Raw genomic sequence first — 21,256 nt, 5'->3', positions numbered from 1 at the left:
GTATATAAATATAACGGCATCATATTTCTCTGCCAAAAAAAAAAAAACATTCCTGAAATAGCTTTTTGTCTCTCTCTCTCTCTCTCTCTCTCTCTCTCTCTCTCTCTCTCTCCCGTTAATCACATTCACACTCTTAAAAAAAAAAAAAAACAACACTGTTTATCTTCCACCGCTGAAGTGTGAGCGAGGCGAGCAGCAGCAGGCTGCGTTTGTTTAGAGGGGAAAAGACCCTAAGGATGGGTGGTGTGCATTTCATTTCTAGGCTTGATTGGCGACACAATTGCAGGGTCACCGAGGTTCCAACAAGGGCTGAAAAAAACTGAGCAAAGCTTTCAGAGTGCAGTGCAGCGGCCATATGGGTGAGGAGTATTATATTACAGCGTTTCAGCTTTAACAGAAGGCACACAAACTAACAGCGTTGTCGAGTTGAAAAGCCACGCTTGAAAATGGGGATTGAAAAAGTTATTATAAGTTCCAAAATGGAAAAATAATATTTTCATTTTGGAAAAACTATCACAGCTGCTCAATATTGCGGTCACACAAATCATTGTATCCTGGAAAAGGATACTATTTTTTTGTGAGCAGAGATCTTGAAATGTAACTCAAAAAGCCGCACCCCCTTTTTGAGATGTAACTCAAATAGGGGGTGTGTTCATCAGTGCCCACACCCTAGGTGGGGTTGCGAAAGTGCCTTTCTGTGTGGAGTTTGCATGTTCTCCCTGTGTTCCTTAGGGTAGGTACCCTCACAAAAACATGCAGTAATCCTGGTCACTATACCGCCTCCCCCATGACAGCCGGGGCGCCTGATGGAGGGGGAAGGAACTGGTTGGAATAACGTGTTCCTTCCACGCGCTACGTCCAACCAGGGAAACTCTCCCCTGTCAGGTGACAAGAAGGTCAGTTGGCTCTCATGCATTGAAGGAGGCATGAGCTCGGCCCTGGCCTCCCTAGGTTGGCAGAGGGAAGGTAGTGCCCAGGATTGCATAGACAATTGGCACTGGGTGTAAAAAATGGGGTTACAAAATTGTGGGATAAAAAATATTATTATTAGCCTCAGTGTTATTTCAACTCTGGAGAGTGTATACCAGTGGTGAGAAAGAGGCAAACATTGTGAAAATAGCCGACCTACAAGCTCACAACGCCTCGCAGAATATTTATCTGTGGAACCGAGTCTAAACTGAATGTAGAATGCCTACTAGAAATTCCAAGTGCTTGTCAGGGTGGGGGGGTCCCCAATTCAAATATGATTATTTTGGGGGGGTCATCGCGGCCTGAAAAGTTACCCGTAGGGTACATAGGATGCTGCCCATGACATCCTATGCTGTCATTGGGCAGAAACAGATCAAGTCCCCGACCCCACACAACCTTTTACGCTGATCTGAACCAAACCGGACCCCATGCCAAGCCTAATGCGGTTTATCCTAATCCTAATACCTACTTAAATGTTGTACTGTACCTAAACGTCTCTAATACCTACAGTCAAAGACTGGTTAGATATTTCTCTCACAAAATCTGGCGACACTGTCTGTGACACACATGGTAGTGGGACCCCAAATAGTCCAAGTGGAAAGGGCAGGACATGGACAGTAGACTATGATAAGTCTGAGCAATATCTCTGTGTATATTATATCGATATTGTGATGTATGAGACTAGATATTGAATTTGGATATCATAATATCATGATATGGCATAAGTGTTATCTTTTTCCTGGGTTTTAATCACCTAAGTGCCACCATGCAACCCGTTTGGAACTTGTAGATCTAAACATTTTTATTGAGAAAATTCATTAAAGGGATAGTTCACCCAAATGGATTAGTCACCGCATGGAGACTTGAATTCATGGATATTTTTAATTTTTTGTCGCATTCCTAAGACAATAATTTGATGACCAGTGGACCGGTAGGCAGCGGTTACGGTAGGAGACACAAAGGAGACTCTCTGGGTCTCCTACTGGAACCGCTGACGGTCATCAAATTATTGGTTTAGGAATGCGACAAAAACTCAAAAATATCCATGAATTCAAGTCTCCATGGGGTGACTAATCCATAGGGAAAAAAATAATTTTGGGGGTGAACTATCCCTTAGTTCAGTGGTTCTTAAAGTGGGGTCTGGGGACCCCCAGGGGTACTTGAGGGGGTTCCAGGGGGTCCCCAGCTAAATGATGGACAGGAACCAAATGGACCCTTATGGGTCTGTAACTCTGAGAGTGTACAAATGGAACCAAATGGAACGGGTCCATTTGGTTCCATTTGTACACTCTCAGAGTTAAATTAACATTGATTTTAGTTTTACAATATATTATGAATTGTGGTCCCAGAGGTATAAATGCCATTACATGGGGGTCCGTAGCCTAATGCATGTGAAACTGGGGGTCCTTGAAATTAAAATGGTTGAGAATCATCGCTAGAGAGCCGTAAAAAACCTTCTCTTATTGGGGTCCCTGGCTTATCTTTTCAAATTGGGGTCCGCGGGGTAATAAGTGTCAATTTGGGGGTCCTTGACATGAAAAAGTTTGAGAATCACTGCCTTAGTTGACAAAATGTTAACACTTTTTGAGTGGATGTTCCATCTCTTGGCAAACATTGAATGACATTGAAGAACTTCCCCCACAAAGCCTATGCTAGCCGCTAGAAGAATCTACACATTTTGTAATACGACCTTTTGAAATACATAATCATGTCAGAGCAGAATAAACAACAGCAATTTGTATTCAACAATGTTCTTGGCCAGTAAGGGAGCTTTTTTGGAGTATGATTAATAATTCATCACTGCTTTATGAAGACTATAAAAGGACAGTTGTGATCCGTGTTAAAGAGCTCTAACGCTGAAGATAAAGGTTCCATTGATGTACATACAAACCATGAGAGCCGTCCTGTGAGTGTAGCAGATCACTGTAAGATGAGTGGATGAAACCCAAACTGCTTGCCCTGAAGACGGCCTTGACCAGTGTTGCCATGTCCGCTTATTATAAGGGACTTTGGGCTTGTTTTTTCTGTGTTAAAGTTGCTTGTAAATATTTGGTAGTTGCAGGTTTCGTAATTTCTTTTTGGGCTGGTTTCTAAAGTGTAGTGTAGTTGCTTATTTGTGCTTGCTTCCTTATGTTGTTTAAACCACTGGTTCTCAAACATTTTCATGTCAAGGACCGCCTTCATTAATATGTATTTGTATGCCCCCCCCCCCCCTCGCATCTGAAAATATGTTGTGCCAGAGACCCCCATACAAAGATTTGTGTTGTTAAAATGTTCCAAAATATCCCACATTTTTCACTTTTTTAAAAGATAAAAAAAAATCAGATCTACAAGCTCACAATGCGACCTGTGAGCTTGTAGATCGGCTATTTTCAAATAGCCAACGTGTAATATACAGTGTAGGATTAAAGTGCTCATCATGTCAAGTGGGCTTGTTTTCCTGGACCTGGGGTTGCTTATTTCTCTCGCACAATCTGGCAACACTGGCCTTGATGAGTCAGCATCTGTCAGGAGATCTGATGTGGCAGCCAGTCACTCAATCTGTCCACTTAAAGCTCTTCCTGTGGGAGGGGCCACATCACACCAACAACACTGCTGTTAAAAAAAAGTTATTATCAAAACAAGTCTGTTTCAGTTTGTCCCCTGAGGCAAGCGGGCCGGGCAGGCTCTACTAGCTCAGTGGTAAACATTTCAGTCACTGGCAGAGGAGGAGACACACGGGTTCGAATGCGGGGGTAGAACATGAAAGTTACAGAGTGCAGCTTTTAAGCAGTTGTGGAAAAAGTACTCAATTTCTTTACTTAAGTAACAGTATCAATACTGCAATGTAGGAATACTCTGTTACAAGTAGACGTCCCGTATTCAAAATTTACTTGAGTAAAAGTACTGGAAATTGGAAATACTCCAGTAAAGTAGAAACACCTCAAAATTGTGCATAAGTACGGTACTTGAGTAAATGTACTTTGCTACTTTACACCACTGCTCAGTGGTAAACAACATTTCAGTCCCTTGCAGAGGAGGAGACGCGGGTTCGAATGCAGGGCGTAGAACGTGAAAGTTTACAGAGTACAGCTTTAAAGGTATTGGATCTTGTTTAGTCGATACACTTATTTGTCTGAGCTCGTGCTCATTTGATTTTGCTATTTTGTCTCATCTGTTTAAGAAAGTAGATAGCTGATATATTGCACTTTTACCTTAGCGCTAGGTATACTCTTGGTTGCTTGTTTTTTGCAGGAAATGCACTTAAGACTTCTGGTGATTAGTAGTTTTCGTTCCCTACCTATGTTGAATACACTTATTGTAAGTCGCTTTGGATAAAAGCGTCTACTAAATGACTGTAATGTAATGTAATGTAATGTAATGTGTCTGGTTGGCTCAGACAGGTCAATAGAAGTGACTGGACTCTTCCATCTGTGTCTGACATCGGGGTGAACTCGGGTCAGGGAGGCTGTGTTAATGTTTCCTGTTCAGGGCTATAATACTGCAAAAACACACAACCATGGTCCCTCCTCCTCGCTTTACTTTGTTGGGCTGGATTCTGTGGTATCCTTAATCTACAGAGAGGTGGGCCTGTGACCAGAACGTGGCTGGTTCCACTCTGAGGAAAATCTTCCACTGGAGCTCAGTGACTATAACAATAAATAGTTCAGTTCAGTTCAACTGTACGTATATTATTTGTAATGTTGTATTATAGCTGTGAATTATCACATTATATATCACCACTGAGCATTTTTGGGGCGATTAGACGTCTAATAAGGGCTAGGCTAAAACCGGGTTAGCTGTTTTTTAAACGTCTATATATAGACCGTCTATATCATAGCCGTTGAAATGACGTCTATAATATAAACGGTCTATATATAGACGCTTAAAAAACTGCTAATCAACGTCTAGGCTAAGAATAGATGTTGAAAAAACTTTCACTTTTAGACCAATTATAACCCGGTTTTAGACGGAGGTCTAATAGACGACTATGGCTCACTGGGATGTGAATATAAAACATGGGCGAGATAGTGACTTATGTGGCCTTGCAGTCAGATTCATTGATTGTTTAAAACCCGTTCAAACCAGGAAAGCATCTGTGTCATTTTAGATTTTAGCTATAAATCGTTGCTTTTCAGGATTCAAATTCTAAAAAACGCGCCACGTTTCAAGCTTGTAGATCTGCTACTTTTGATGCTTTTGTGTGATGCTGTAGTTGTAGTATGATCAAGCAGGGCATTCATTTACGAGAAAAAAAACACAAAAAGTTAAAATATGGAGATGATGAAATATTCTGCCCAACAGCAACGATATATAACAACGTAGGGTTTCAGAAAAGTGTATGAATCTTGCGTCCCTATTTTGGGGATGTCATTATATTTCCAAGTGTTGAATTATATCTGATCTAGATGCAATGCGTTGTGAGCTTGTAGATGGGATATCTTTGCCATGTGACAGCACAGTGAGACTAAAAGTCTGAATTAAACGCTTAAGTGTTTAAATAACTTTGAGTCTCATACCGTGGTGCTGCTGATGCCACGTGTTTTAAATCTCACAGCTCATGAGGGTTTTTTATTTTTCCAGGAAAAGTAGCTGATTGACTGAAGGAAAGAATGAATAAAAAACAGTGCAGAAGCTTCCTCCCCAAGGTGATTGTTTAGTATGTGGATGAATAATTCACACGTTTTAAATATAGTAGCGTTCTCCATCTGTCAGAACCAGAAGAACTGATGAGCATTGAATCAGCCTGAATAAATCCGGGAATGCATCTACAAATGTCTTCTAAAAACAGGTTTCTGAAAACATATGTTTCTATATCAGTGGTTCTCGAACTTTTTCTTGTCAAGAACCCCCAAAATTATATGTATTTGACCGCCGACCCCCATATCAAAATATTTAGTTCCAGGGACCCCCCAGAAGCAAAGATTTGAGTTACAAATGTTCGCTTTAAAAAAATAAATATTAAAAGATTTTCACGATTTTTCAAAAAATAGGGCAAGACAGGGCCCCTCAGTCCGCTTCTCCGGAACTACTCTGCCGTGACCGGGGGAGGCTCTGGCACGTGGAGGGGCTAGGCTCTGTGGATGGCCTCCTGGCCGGGCTCCTCCTTCGTCTCACCAGGTCCAGGACCTGAGCATTGCACCAGACTCCCCCCGCTCACGCCGGTGTCTTGGGCCGTGGTGGTCCTACAGGCTCCACTTGCGGTGAGGCCCTCCTAAAGGCCTCACCCTGGGTTTGTTGGGCTTTTTCCTCACGGAAGACACAGGCTGATGGGGCGCCAACCCATACTGCTCGCGGGTACCATTTCTCTCCATAATGGTTAATGAAAAACATTGTTTCACACCATAGTTTAACTTTAAGCGGCAAATTGGTTTGCGTCATTCTAACTAATTTGCCAGCAAATAGAGTTTGGCCCCCAGAGCCGTGGGCATACTGTAAGCCTATTAGTCTAGAAGGGGCAGCCTGTGTGAACTTATGAATGGCTAGTATTGAGGGCCTGCGTTAAGCATCAGTCTTTGACCCTTGTAATCTTATTTTAGAGACTGCTTGTGATGTGAAGCTGACTCTTTACAGCTAAACAACCCTCTCATTTGATTAATGGAACACAATCTTTGACCTCTAGGTTACAGGTCCTGCCTTTTGGCATTTTAAATAGAGTAATACTTTCAGAAGAACTGATCAAAGAGTTTTCCCATGTAAACAACCATGGCTTCTTTGTTTACATTCATACATTCATACTTATACAGTATGGTGTTAGTCCCCAGTACGGCTATATGTAGATAAAGTTATTAAAGGGATAGTTCACCCAAAAAACTACTTTTTTTCCCAATCAATTAGTCACCCCATGGAGACTTGAATTCATGGATATTTGTTTGTTTTTGTAGCAAGCCAATAAAGCGGACCAGTAGACAGTGGTTCCGGTAGGAGACTCTCTGTGTCTCCTGCTGGAACCGCTGCCGGTCATCAAATTATTGGCTTGGGAGTGAGACAAAAACAAAAAAATATCCATGAATTCAAGTCTCCATGGGGTGACTAATCGATAGGGGAAAAAAATATTTTTGGGGGTGAACTATCCCTTTAACTTAAAATGTTAAGTACTACTTTGCTGTCATACCCAAGCATACCCTGGTATTTTTCTGTAAGGCTATTAAGCAATATAGGATTATATACAGTATAGTAGAAGCGATATAGGATATAGACAATATCTGATTAGCTTAGTAAATTCCAATGAAGGCTTTTGTACAGAATCACTAGGCTAATGCTTTTTAAGTCCACTAAAGGGCTCTACAGGATTTATGCCTGGTGACTTCTGTACAGAGGTTATCTTCATATAGGATTTCATTGTTTATTATGCACTTATACAGTGCTAGCTAGTGCTTGCTCTGTTTTTTCATTTGAATATTTCCCACACAGCACATATTACATACACATACACGCACACGCACGCACGCACGCACGCACGCACGCACGCACGCACGCACGCACGCACGCACGCACGCACGCACGCACGCACGCACGCACGCACACACACACACACACACACACACACACACACACACACACACACACACACACACTTTTGTGATCCTTCTGAGTTTCCTTACTTTCTACCTCGAGCTCTGGCCGTTTTGGACGGACGAGAACACCTTGCCTTTTCAGCTGGGAACAAGAAATGCTTTGGTGCAACCCCCCCCGCCCCCAAGAGGGGATGTGGTTTGTTTCCTTTGTTTACTGTGTGTGGGTGCAGTGGGTCTGTAAAAACCCTGTGAGACTGTAAAAGTAAAAAATAAAGTGAAGTTGAGTTGAGCCTTGTAGAAACAGGGAGACATGGTATGTTTTTAGGCCCCCTGCTAACAGCAGGGCTCTATAAGGCAGGGGTCTTTAACAGGGGGTCCGGGACCCCTAGGGGATCCTCAGAGTTACTACATGGGGGATGGCAAATCATCGCGTCATAGGATATATTTTTACTTTAACCACTTGAACCCTAGCATCCCTATTCCCTATAGGAGAACTATAGGCAAAAATAGCCGATCTACAAGCTCACAACGCCTCACATCTCACTCACTGCTCTTCTATTGAGACATTTAGATTGTGTCAAACGTCATGTCTCACCTAGACACAGGATCTGATCTGACATGAATTTTGACCTGATGGTCAAAATGTAATTTATCCCCTGAGCAAGCAGGCTAGGCTCTATTGGCTCAATGGTAAAAATGTCAGGACTTGCTTAGCCAGGAAACCGGGTTCAAATCCGGGGTAGAAGAGGAAAGTTACATAGAGCAGGCCTTAAGGGCTTTTAGCTCTATGTTCATTGTCACTTATAAACTAAGGTGCTGAATACAGCTTCTCTTTTCAACCCTGAGGCCCAGCTGAGCTCACATGTTGTTCTCTCCTCTGTGATTGGCCGTCGCGGCTGAATCGGCCATCCTGCGCCCGTCGTGCGGTCGCCATGATTCTACCCTGCGGTCAGACTTGTGCACGGGGCCTGTTAACGTCTTCTGTCATGAGAGGAAAAGGGGGGGCCACAGCCAGCAACACAAAAGTGTCCTTGTTACAGAGGAGTGAAGTCACTTTAAAAGTCATCCTCCTTGTCTTGGTTGGAGGGAGGGGGGGGGGTCTTGTGTCACCGGGCTGCAAAGCTCCCCTATTATCCAGTTACAGAGGAGTGAATTGGTCCTCTGTCCCCCTCATGTTAACTGGCTTTATTCATGGCCTAGTGAAATAAACAGTATACGTGTGACTTGTGTGTGTGTGTGGGTGGGGGGGGTGGGGGGGTTCTATTAATCACATGTCTTTAACCCGCCCACAGGCTAAGATGCATGTCATGTAGTCACAGAAACATGGCTTTACATCCAGTGACACTGTGGAGGGGTCTTTGTTGTCACATGATGTCAACAGAAACACGGCTTTACATCCAGTGTGACCATGGGGGGTCTTTGTCACATGATGTCACAAAAACAATGACAGAGCAGAGTGATAGTCCATTGGGTCAGGGGGGTCAAAAGGTCCCTGCCCATAGTCCTGCACTTCATAGACATGGAACTATTAGAGACGGACAGATATATCCGCCATTATTTCACTTTTGTCGATGATATCAGTGTCTGCAATTATGCAGCCAAAAAAGTATCCATTTGTAGCTGATTTTTGTAACCACTGTCCCCTATTTTGGTCATGACATTAACACTGTAGGTCATAACATTATAGGCGAAAAACTTTTACATATTTTTAAAAAACCCATTAAGACCTGGAACGCATCTGTGTAATGTTTTGATTTGAGCTAAAAAGCATGATTTTACATTTTGGCTATTCAAAAATAGCAGATGCCACGCTATGAGCTTGTAGATCTGCTATTTTTGAAAAATCGTGAAAATGTGTGCAAATCTTTGAATATGTATATTTTTAAAGCAAACATTTTCAACTCAAATCTTTGCTTCTGGGACAACAAAATATTTTGAGATGGGGGTCCTTGGCCAAATACATAATATCATTTTGGGGGTCCTTGACATGAAAACGTTTGAGCACCACTGATGAAACATACGTTTTTTTTTTAATACTGCAGGGATTTAGGAGACATGTAGAATCGGCTTCAGGTCATTAAGACCTGGAACTGTGTCATTTTTAGATTTGAGCTAAAAAGCATTATTTTACACTTTGGGCTATTCAAAAATAGCAGATATACAAGCTCATAGCGCGGCACCGAGTGCCGCGCTACGAGCTTGTAGATCTGCTATTTTTGAAAATTTGTGAAAATGTGTGCAAATCTTTGAATATATATATTTTTAAAGCGAACATTTTTAACTCAAATATTAGCTTCTGGGGGTCCCTGGAACACAATATTTTGATGGGGGTCCGCGGCCAAATACATATAATTTTGGGGGTCCTTGACATGAAAACGTTTGAGCACCACTGATGAAACATACGTTTTTCAGAAAACTGTTGGGATTTAGGAGACATGTAGAATCGGCTTCAGGTCTCAATGGGTTAATGGGTTAAATTGACAATCTACAAGCTCACAATGCGTCGCTTTGCAATACTTTGTTAGCTTGTATAGGCTTCAGCCAGGCTCCACATGGAGCCCCTACCTACCTACAGTACCCGCTCATTCAAATACAACATCACATAAATGGTTTGAATGTAAAACGTACAGTACTGTGTGAAGGAGACCTTTACTCTTGCTGTTCTCGGTAAAAACCTGTTTGGAGAAGTAAGAATAAACCATTATTTGAAGGAGTGTTTATTATCGTCTCCTTTGATTTGATGCCAGGAGGAGTTTTTTTTTGTGAGAAGCCTTTGTCACTCAGAGCCAATAATTATAGGATTGTTCTGTGTTGCCTGGCTGAATGCAGGGAGAGATATTTGACCCACAAATACAGGCTGCTGTTCTCAGAGCCAGCCTGTCTCTCACAGGCCTATAGTTGTCATTTGATGAGTACTTAGTTACTTGAGTATTTGAATTGCCCTATATATCGTTGTTGCCGGGCAGAAACGTATCTATTTGTGTTTTTTTTTTCACGTAAATTAAAGCATCAACAGTAGCAGATCCACAAGCGACGTGTTTCGAGCTTGTAGATCTGCTATTTTGGAATTTGAATCCTGAAAAGTAACAGTTTTGGACATGAGGTTTCCATCCGACAGAGAAGATATCCATTAAAACATTACTAACTATAAAGAAAACATCACATGGATGCACTTGGGACGTATCATCAGTGTTATAGCCTGGGGTCATCAAGTGTTTCGGGTCTCGCAACAACAAACACCCTCGCCCAGGTGACCCAGCCGGGGTCACCTGGGCGATTACATTACAGTCATTTAGCAGACGCTTTTATCCAAAGCGACTTACAATAAGTGCATTCAACATAGGTAGGGAACGAAACTACTAATCACCAGAAGTCTTAAGTGCATTTTCTGCAAAAATAAGCAACCAAGAGTATACCTAGCGCTAAGGTAAAAGTGCCATATATCAGCTACCTACTTTCTTAAACAGATGAGACAAAATATCAAAATCAAATGAGCACGAGCTCAGACAAATAAGTGTATCGACTAAACAAGATCCAATAAAACAATACAACAATAAAACAAGAGTTCGTACAACTAGTTAACAACAAGTAGGCCAGGCAAAGAGGAAGGGTAGTGTTTCCTGAAGAGGTGGGTTTTCAGCCTGCGGCGAAAGATGGGCAGTGACTCTGCTGTCCTGACTTACGTCCCAGTAGCTACCCACGGTCAGTCCTCTTAGGGAAAGACAGAGCCCCTCAGTCCGCTTCTCCGGAACTACTCTGCCGGGACCAGGGGAGGCTCTGGCACGTGGAGGGACTAGGCTCTGTGGTTGGCCTCCTGGCTGGGCTCCTCCTTCGTCTCACCAGGTCAACATTATGTATAAGTTCATTATGCAAAATAGAGCAATCATTTTATGAAACTGTTGATGAGTAAGTTGCTATCCTTCAAAAAAGTAAAGCAGAATATTATTTTCAGAATATGTCTTTTCTCAACATTAATATGAATTTGTATTATATAGCCTAATAGGATTTGCTGCTGTTATTTGCAGCTGTTAACCCACCAATATCTTGGTGGGTTATAGGCTGTGGGTTAATGACACCCCACTTACAAAGCCCTGTTCCTGGCTTTTTATGTGCTACTTGAACTCTATGCACTGTCTCAATTGCACTAACATAGGCTAACAATTTGGCCCACATGGAGCACGTTGACCTGGTTGGTGCTCAGTAACCACACAGCCACACTGCCTCAGCCTGCTATTATTTATTTATCCATCTAACGGTGCTTTTGTACAGAGGAACAGTTGCTCTGCCTTGGTGGCGAGAAAATCTAGTGTGTGACTCTCTGGGTGGTTGGTGGTTACAATCCCAGTTTCCACTGGCATCACAGGTTTACAGATGTGGGTGAAATTATATTTTTAGTATTCCGTGCAACAGGGTAGAGTGAGAGCAGAAGAGAGAAGAGAAGGAAATGCTGATTTTGGGGGGGCGTCAGGGTGGTGCAGCAGGGGTAAGGTTCCGGCACTACATATTGTGTTGCAGATTCAACTTTTTCATAGATTTCATAGATAGCTTTATAGACTTGTTTGACAGCACTATCATCAGTGCTGTGTAAATTAATGTTTGTTTGTTTGTTTGTTTGTTTGTTTGTTTGTTTACATATCTTTTCTAGTAAAATGTTGGATTCATGTTAATGTCAGTAGTTAACCTTTTAAACCCCCAATACTTGGTAAACTTGACTGTTGGCTCCGTACTTTGTCCTCTCTTTTTCCCTCTAGTCTACAAAGGCAAATATTGTACTTTTACTCCACTACAATTATTTGAATGACTTTATATATTTTGATTATTATTACAAAACATTCATTAACTACTTCAGCTCTATATACATTTCGGTCATTTGAAAATAGCAGACCTACAGAGCTTGTAGATCTGCTATTTTCAAAAGATTTTAATACATTTGAAAACTTGTGAAATGTGACATTCTGCATAATGAGTACTTTCTACTTTTGGTACTTTAAGTACATTTTGATACTAGTGTTGATACTTTTACTTAGTACAAATGTGAGTACTTTTTCCACCACTGCTATTTACAGTATTTCGCTGCCAGTCGGTATAGGCGGGATAGGGATTCAGTGTCCTTCTGACAGCACATGTAGATATTGACCAAAGACCTGTTTGTTTACATGTGTGACCTTTCAGTTATTGGATATTCCCTCATAATCAGCAGACCACTGTGTTGTTGACCAAGGTTCTCATTCATTGTGTTTAATCTACTTGCTTACATATTGACTTGTTTGTTTAGTCTGCTCTAAAAACCCACAGATAAGCGTCTGACTCCATGTTGAAACATAGCTTGTCTTGTTTGTTTAGTCTGCTCCCAACTTTTGATCAGTGGTGGAAAAAGTACTCAAATGTTTACTTAAGTAAAAGTATCAATACTGCAATGTAGAAGTACCCTGGTACAAGTAAAAGTCCGGAATTCAAAATGTACTTGAGTAAAAGTACAAACGTATTGGTATGAAAATGTACTTAAAATACGAAGAGTAAAAGTACTAAAATGTTTGCTTTGGCTATTTGCTCGGCTATTTTCAAATAGCCTAGGTATAAAATAGGGCTAAAGTGGTTAATGTATGTTTTATAATGTAATAATAATAATCTGCAAAGTAACTACTAACTAAAGTTTTCAAATAATTGTAGTGGAGTAAAAGTACAATATTTGCCTCTGAGATGTAGTGGAGTAAGTAAAAGTTTTGAAAATTGGAAATACTCCAGTAACGTAAAAAAACAACAACTCAAAATTGTACTTAAGTACACTGCTTGAGTAAATGTACGTAGTTTCTTTACACCACTTTTTTTGATTTGTACATTTCATTCCAATGGTTCTATATCAAGATATCACAGAGTACTGCTTATTGCGGAAGAATGATGTCATTTTAAGTGTTGCTATTATGAAAGTAACGATTTAAAAACAATAACTGAAATTTGATCTGCAGTTAGGCTTTTACCTCGACCTACACCAGACTTTAATAAAAGTGACACTTAAAGAGAAAAGTGTCATTTTAATAACCACTTTAAACCTGGCGTCCCTATTTTGGGCATGCCATTGTAGACGGACATTTTCGAAATATACATTTCAAAATGTCCACACTGTTTGAAAATAGCAAAAGAAATGCAATGGTGGAAAGTTAGCCTGGCATTGGCCTAGCCTGGGACCAGACGAATCTGCGAGTGCAAAAAAAAATTGCACTCTGCGATTTGGGTCTGGCACCGCTCCATAGAGAATCTATTTCCTGTTCCAGAAGACGTGGGTAACCAATCAGGGCCCAGTATTCGAATATGGGAGACTGTAATTGGTAGCTGGTTGTAGGTCTAACCAATTGCGTCGAGGGCCATTGTTTTGATCCCGCCCCTTGGGGAAAAAAAACGTCCTCATAGAGACACACGGGCGGAAACGGAAGGCCTACAAATTCACGCCCACTTTTGAGATAGCGCCGCTACTCGAGGTCCGTTAGAACGACGAACTGCAGCTCTCAATGCATTCCCTATGAGAGGATATGAGAATTAGCCTACTTTTAAAATTATCCTGCATTAACTGGAGACGATATTGATTTAAATAAAAATATGTTTCCAAATGTATGGAGTGTCTTTGTCAACATATCTTCTTGTTTTCTTAATAGTTGATGTGTTTCACATTTAATTTGCCACTTTAACGAGTTACCCATAATGTTAACACAGCAGAGGGTAGACGGCAGACAGGCAAGTTGTCGCATTTCAGTGACTTCACTGTCTTTACGAGCGCCGAGCGCCGACCAGTGGTGTACACTGTAGAGGCAGGACAGGCGGTCGCCTGCCCAACTAAGATCTCGCCTCCCCTAAAAAAAAACAAATAACCCGAAAATGTGTCATTGCGTGCTTAATGTCCTCAACGTCACGCACCCAACAAGCTTTGAACTGAGCAGATTGGACCTTTTCCAGAGATAATGACCAAAACATATTGAAAACGTCCACTTTCGCCAGTTTTCTGGGTATTGAAAACCTCAAGGGATGCGTCCGTGACGTATATACCATGCGACCACTTAAAGTCTAGATCTCCGATGCTAGCGGTTTTGACATACTGATGGAGTATATTATAGTATATTGTGGGTAGTATATCGAGATGACAGATATGGGACATTAAAAAGGACAAATCAAACAAATGGGACACTTTATTAGAACACCAAAAAAGTCGCTACAGCCTCAGTAGTTAACCAATGAAATGACGGTATTTTACAATGCCTCTCATAAAGATTGCATTGAGAGCTGCAGTTCATCGTTGTAACGGACCCCGAGTAGCAGCGCTGTCTCAAAAGTGGGCGTGAATTTGTAGGCCTTCCGTTTCCGCCCGTGTGTCTCTATAGAAGCACCAGACTCATATCCACGCATTGATATAGTCTGGCTACTACGCCAGGCTAGTATTGGCCAGACTGATAACGTGGATTCACTCTCGCGTTCCTCCCCGGTATCAGTCTGGACTTCGGCCCATAGGGAGCGAGTATGAGAAATCAGAAAATGGTCGGGCCAATCAGTGACTGCGTTTCAACTGCTGTCCGTATAACAGTGAAAAGCATCAAAATCATTGTCTTATTTCTCATACTCGCTCCCTATGGGCCGAAGTCCAGACTGATACCGTGGAGTGAATCCATGTTATCAGTCTGGCCAATGCCAGGCTAGTGCAAAGTAACTACAGTAAGTACATGTACTCAAGTACTGTACTTAAGTACAAATTTGAGGAATACTCAGTACTTTTACTTCTGCTCCACTACATCTCAGAGGAAAATATTGTATTTTTCTCCACTGCAATTATTTGAAAACTTTAGTTACTAGTTACTTTGTAGATTTTGATTATTATCACAAAACACATTACCCACTTCAGCCCTATATACATTTCGGCCATTTGATTTTTTTTCGTGTTTCGTGTTTTTAGTAGTTTTAAAGTTGTCATAAAAGTTTAGATCCATATTTATCGATCGATTCACTGTGTGTTTCCGGCTCTGTATGCAAAACATTGCATACGGAGCTAGTGTCCCCTTCGCTACAGGCCGTTGGAAACACGCGTCTCCTCGGAAAAATGGACCAAAAAAAAGAACAGAGATACAGGCGAAAGAAAAAAAACTACAAACATGGAGTCGACGGGAACGGAATGACGTTAAATCCATTATTTCCATATCCGTTTGTGCTACAGTTTTACTGCTCCCTTCGGATTCAAGATCAGACCGTGAAAAACAACATTAAGTAAAAACTCGGGATTTCTCGTTCTGGCACTGAGGTCATTCAGAAAAAAACTCGGGATAACTCGGGGCTTGGCACTGAGAGAGAGTTAAGAACATTTTAATACCAATACTTTTGTACTTTTACTCATGTAAATTTTGAATTCCGGACTTTCTACATTGCAGTATACTTAAGTAAAAAAAAAAGTGTGAAATAGCAGATCTACACGCTCACAACACGTCCGGATGTGAGCTTGTAGAGTGTCTATTTTCTCTGTTCGTCACACACTTTTTTAAGTGGTTAAAGAGGGGATGTTTTTTCATTTTGTAATGAAACCTCATGTGTGTTTCTTGTGATGTCTGCAGGTTAAGTGGAGCGTAGAGGACGACACAGCAACAATGACTAGACTCTGAAGAAGAAGAAGGAGGTGACCAGAGGAGTGTTTGGCTCTCTCCCTCTGAAGGAGGAGAAGGAAGCACCAATGTTCTCTCCTCCTCCTGACCAGGAAAACATCTGCTCCTCACCGGCCTCCACCAAAGGCCCAGTCAAATATGGGGAGCTCATTGTCCTGGGGTATGACACGTTCATTTTTTTGCTTGTTTCTTTTTACCCCTTTTTCCTCCCCAATTCAGTCGTTTGTTATGCCAATTGATTCCTCCCCATCATCACGCCAGTGTTGATTTTGATTACATAAGACTAAATATCATAAGATTACAAAATGCATTTTGGCGGTGCCTTGATGCCGGCGTCGTAATGGCTGATTTTACACTTGGTTGCATGCTGAAAATAGCAGATCTACAAGCTCACAACGTGTCGCAGCGCGACGCGTTGTGAGCTTGTAGATCTGCTATTTTCAGAGTGCAGCACCCGAGCGCAACCAAACATAAAATGACTTGTCATTGACTGGAAATCGTTGTCCTAATACACCACCAGAGATGGAAGAACCGTAATCTCCAGAGAGTGTTGAAGACCATTCCAAGAGCCAAGGGTAGCATAGGAAAATGCACTGTCACCAAGTTCAGTGCAAGCTCAACGTATTATGGTTATAAACGTGGAAAAGATCCGAACACTCGTAAAATAACAGAGGAGAGGGCGTAAAATCAATCGTTTTTAGTTTTACTTTTGCCCTGATGAAGACTATTTATGGTCGGAACATGTTGGCTTTTAAAATGTTGTAGACATGATAAATAAAGTACCTTGATTTTACGCCCTCTCCTCTGTTATCTTTTTCAAGTTTTGCTTCCCGTTGATCCTAGAGGTACCAATCTACGTTTTTTTTAACTCATCTTCTATCCCCATTGAGCACCTGGTTGCTCTCTCTGCAGATACTGTGGTTATACTTGGCAGCTGAATGTTGAACGAGCTTAAACAAACACCTGCATTTTAGCACTGTGTGTCTTTTTGAGACAGTGGGTTTTGTTTTAGTGCAGCATAATGTTTTTTTTAAACATTTTTATTTGTATTTATTTTTACTGGAGTATTTCCAATTTTCAGTACTTTTAGTTCGACTCCACTACATCTCAGAGTCAAGTGTTATACTTTTACTCCTCTACTATTATTTGAAAACTTTAGTTACTTTGTAGATTTGGATTATTATTACAAAACATACATTACCCACTTCAACATTCAGCCCTATATACATTTCAGCCAGCATTGTGAGCTGGTAGATGAGAAGAGTATTTCTACATTGCAGTATTGGTACTTTTACTTAAGTAAAACATGTTAGTACTTTTTCCACCTCTGACTGAATACCATGGACCACATGGAGACTGCAGTGAGAGGAGGAATGCAGCCTGACTTCCTGAGTGGAAAAAGAGAAACGGTTGTGTTGCTGAACCGTCATAAAAAGACGTCAGGAAATAGCGGCTGTTGTGGTTTTAAATGTTTTCTTTTATACTTTTCAATTGTGTCGGGAACTAGAATTAAAGCGTCTGGGATGTCTCCACTAACTGACAATTACAGTGGTATGTAATATTTCATTTTGAAAAGCCATCTGGTTGGTGAAAACAAAAGGTTGCTTGAAGTGAAGTGTGGCCTGATTTTAATTGTCACATAGGACAGTGGTTCTCAACCGGTGGTCCGGGGACCACCAGTGGTCCTTGAGGGGGGTACCAGGGGGTCCCCAGCGAAATGAGTTAACATAGCGTCACAATCATTTTAACCACTTGGCTTTGGCTATTCAAAAATAGCAGATATACAAGATCATAGCGCAGCACCAAGTGCTGCGCTATGAACTTGTAGATCTGCTATTTTTGAAAAATCTTGAAAATGTGTGCATATCTTTGAATATTAATATTTTTTAAAGCGAACATTTTAACTCAAATCTTTGCTTCTGGGGGTCCCTGGCACAATATATTTTCAGATGGGGGTCCACGGCCACATGTATATATATCTAGGGGTCCGCGGCATGAAAAAGGTTGAAAACCACTCACATAGGAGGTCGAATATACAGTAGGCCTACAGTAGACGGAGTCAGGCCTGACAAGCAAGTCACTGTCCCTTTTTCTTAACCACTATCTAACTTTGTTTTATGAATATGAATTAATGAAGTATGTTAACACAATATAACTTATACAATTGTGGTGCTTGTATTTTGTCTCCCTGCCCTCTATTGAGACATTTAGATCATGTCAAAGGTCATGTCTCACACATAAATGGTGCATTAAAGCACTTTTTTATCCAAAGCGCTTTACATATATTGCGCATTACATTCACCCATTCACACACCGATGGCGGAGGAAACCATGCAAGGCACCAACCTGCTCATCGGGAGCAATTAGGGGTTCAGAGTCTTACATGATCTGACACAAAGTTTTACCTGATGGTCAAGCAGGCTGACTCTATTAGCTCAACGGCAAAAATGTCAGCATTTGTGCAGGAAACCGGGGTTCAAATACAGGGCAGAAGAGGAAAGTTATATAGTATCCACCTAACAGGCCATGCGGTGAACACAAATTTCTTGGAAATCTTGTGAACAATCTCCCCTATAATGACATGCCCAAAATAGGAATCATGCCAGGTTGAAAGTGTTTAAAGAAACACAGGATGTTAACATTTCCCACTGAAAACATTGGTCTTTTCTTTGGTTTACTGGAACGTTTACATGACCTTCAGCTACTGATTAGCCTTTGTGACTAATCTAATTTAGTTGACGATTTCAATTCAATAAATACAATAAAGGAATAGCTGTCCCTTAATGAAGCTATCGAGATTCTTATTTTGCCAGTTGTTGGCTTCAAATAGATTCAAAGTTTTTAATAGAATAAAACTGAAAGTGAACTGACTCCAGTCATGCTGCTGGTTGACAGTTGACAGTTGGTCTGTTGCTTCTATCAAAGCTTTGACTACAGACAGGCACAGAAAAAGACAAATGCAAGTTCATTGAAGAAACTGTATTTTGTATGAGCAAGGCTTTAGTGGCATATACTTCATATAACAAATAATGTTATGCTTAGCATAAACTCGTTTATGCTAAGCATTCTGATAAAAAAATAGAATAAAGCTCCATATTTGCGGCACTGTCCACCCGACACGTTTACGTGCCGTTCCCAAGATCCGAACCGATGGAACTTGTCACAAGCTTGTTGCTTTATTAACCCATTAAGACCTGAGGCCGATTCTTACAAATGTCTTCTAAATCCTAACAGTATTCTGAAAAATGTACAGTATGTTTCTGTATCAGTGGTGCTCGAAGCTTTTTCATGTGAAGGACCCCCAAAATGATATGTATTTGGCCGCCGACCCCCATCTAAAAATATTTTGTTCCAGGGACCCCAGAAGAGTTAAAAATGTTTGCTTAAAACATTGATATATTAAAAGATTTGCACACATTTTCCACGATTAAAAAAATAAATAGCAGATCTACAAGCTCATAGCGCGGCACTCGGTGCCGCGCTATGAGCTTGTATATCTGCTATTTTTGAATAGCCAAACAGATCTTAAAATGACACACAGATGCGTTCCCAGTCTTGATGGGTTAACCACCATTTCTCCCACCATTCACTCACTGTTTGTTTCATCTTCTCTTCTTCTTCTACAGGTACAATGGCTCCCTGCCCAACGGGGACAAGGGCCGACGGAAGAGCCGCTTCGCTCTGTGCCGCAGACCCAGGGCCAACGGTGTGAAACCCAGTACTGTCCATATGGGCTGTTCTCCACAGGCAGCTAAGGTACAGTCCACTGCAAAATCCTCAGTGGCCCCCTTTTCTACCAAAATAACTTTGGTTCTAGAACTGGTCTAGATTCTTGGAACCTTGGTGCTTTCACGGAACCGGCCGTGAACCGGCTTGCGTTTCCACCACTTTTAAGCAGAACCATTGTAATTGGGGACAGCTTTTAAGGATTTTTCGCTTGCTTTTGCAATAGACCATATTCACACGGCGGCCATTTTGGAATTTAACATTGAAAGTGCCATCCCGTTGCCGTGGCAACCGGGGTGGCACTTCATTGACTTAATAGCAACATGGCCACTGTGTGAATATGGTCTATTGTATATCGCATCTGCATCTTTAAACCTGTAGAATAGTGACACACCCACTTTTGGTTCCCAGTTCAGGGAAAGAAAACACAAGTATGTTTTGGTTCCAGTTCTGAACCAACTGTTAGCGTTCTAAACCAATTATTTTTTATTCCCGCCTAATTTTGAACCAGTTCAGAGTGTTTTCACTGAAAAGTAACGGAACCGGTTCAGATCCTGGTGGAAAAGGGGCCTCAGAGTTACAGACACATAAGGGTTCAGACTAGAGCCCCTCAATGACCTACTGTACCTGGCAATGTGGTTAAGAACTATACGTGTCATTTAGAAAATAGCATGTGGTTTCTAACAGTGAACGTCTCTGTGATCCACATACAGGCTATAAGCAACAAGGACCAGCACAGCATCTCCTACACTCTGTCCCGAGTCCAGACGGTGGTGGTGGAATACACTCATGACGTCAACACGGACATGTTTCAGGTCTGTATGCGATCCATAATGCGATGGTTCTCAAAGCCCCCCCCCCTCCCCCCCAAAGGGACCTTGGGGGGGGAAGTAATATGGCATCACAACCATTAAATGCTGGTTATTCAAAAATAGCAGATCTACAAGCTCGCAGATGTGCAAGCTTGTAGATCTGCTATTTTTGAACATATTCGAAAAATAGAAAGACATTTTTTTTTTAAATAAAATAATTTGGATAATTTGTCTTCTGGGGGTCCCTGGCACAAAGTCTTTTCAGATGGATGATCAGAGAATAAAGCGGATGTGACGCCTGCTCCTCCCCGCTTCCGTTTAGTCTTCACAGTGACGCAAATTTGTCCTAATATAAATGAAACGAATCTAAGCATAATAGCTTTGCTGTTTATTAGAAATGGAAATTCTAAAATAAAATGTAAAGATATTTTAAAATATGTTTCCGTGAACGGAAATGACGAACAGGTGACACCTTCCGTTATCGGATTTCGGGAGGTGTAGTTCCAGACTCTATGTAGCATTTGGAGATTGTGGAATACCTCCTTTGTGTGGAGGAGGTATTCCTCTCTGAAACGTACCGGAGGCACCGATCAATTATTGAAGGAAACACTCAGTGCTG

At 41.4% G+C, this 21,256-nt stretch overlaps 1 protein-coding gene across 3 annotated transcripts in view; it reads left to right on the top strand.

The window, feature by feature from the left end:
* The window catches only part of LOC311061962 (E3 ubiquitin-protein ligase pellino homolog 1-like), a 34,149-nt gene that overhangs the window by 3,690 nt on the left and 9,203 nt on the right, over window positions 1-21,256 (top strand). For all 3 annotated transcript variants that reach the window (XM_084080693.1, XM_084080694.1, XM_084080692.1), the window contains 3 exons: window positions 16,052-16,259; window positions 19,726-19,855; window positions 20,539-20,640. In XM_084080693.1, the coding sequence (XP_083936819.1) occupies window positions 16,168-16,259; window positions 19,726-19,855; window positions 20,539-20,640 (324 nt within the window). In that variant the 5' untranslated portion in view covers window positions 16,052-16,167. The remainder of the gene's footprint in view (window positions 1-16,051; window positions 16,260-19,725; window positions 19,856-20,538; window positions 20,641-21,256) is intronic.

This window comes from Gymnoscopelus microlampas, assembly GCF_963454915.1.
Source record: "Gymnoscopelus microlampas genome assembly, chromosome: 2".
Taxonomy (NCBI): Eukaryota; Metazoa; Chordata; class Actinopteri; order Myctophiformes; family Myctophidae; genus Gymnoscopelus; species Gymnoscopelus microlampas.
This window is presented reverse-complemented; position numbering and strand designations above follow the sequence as displayed.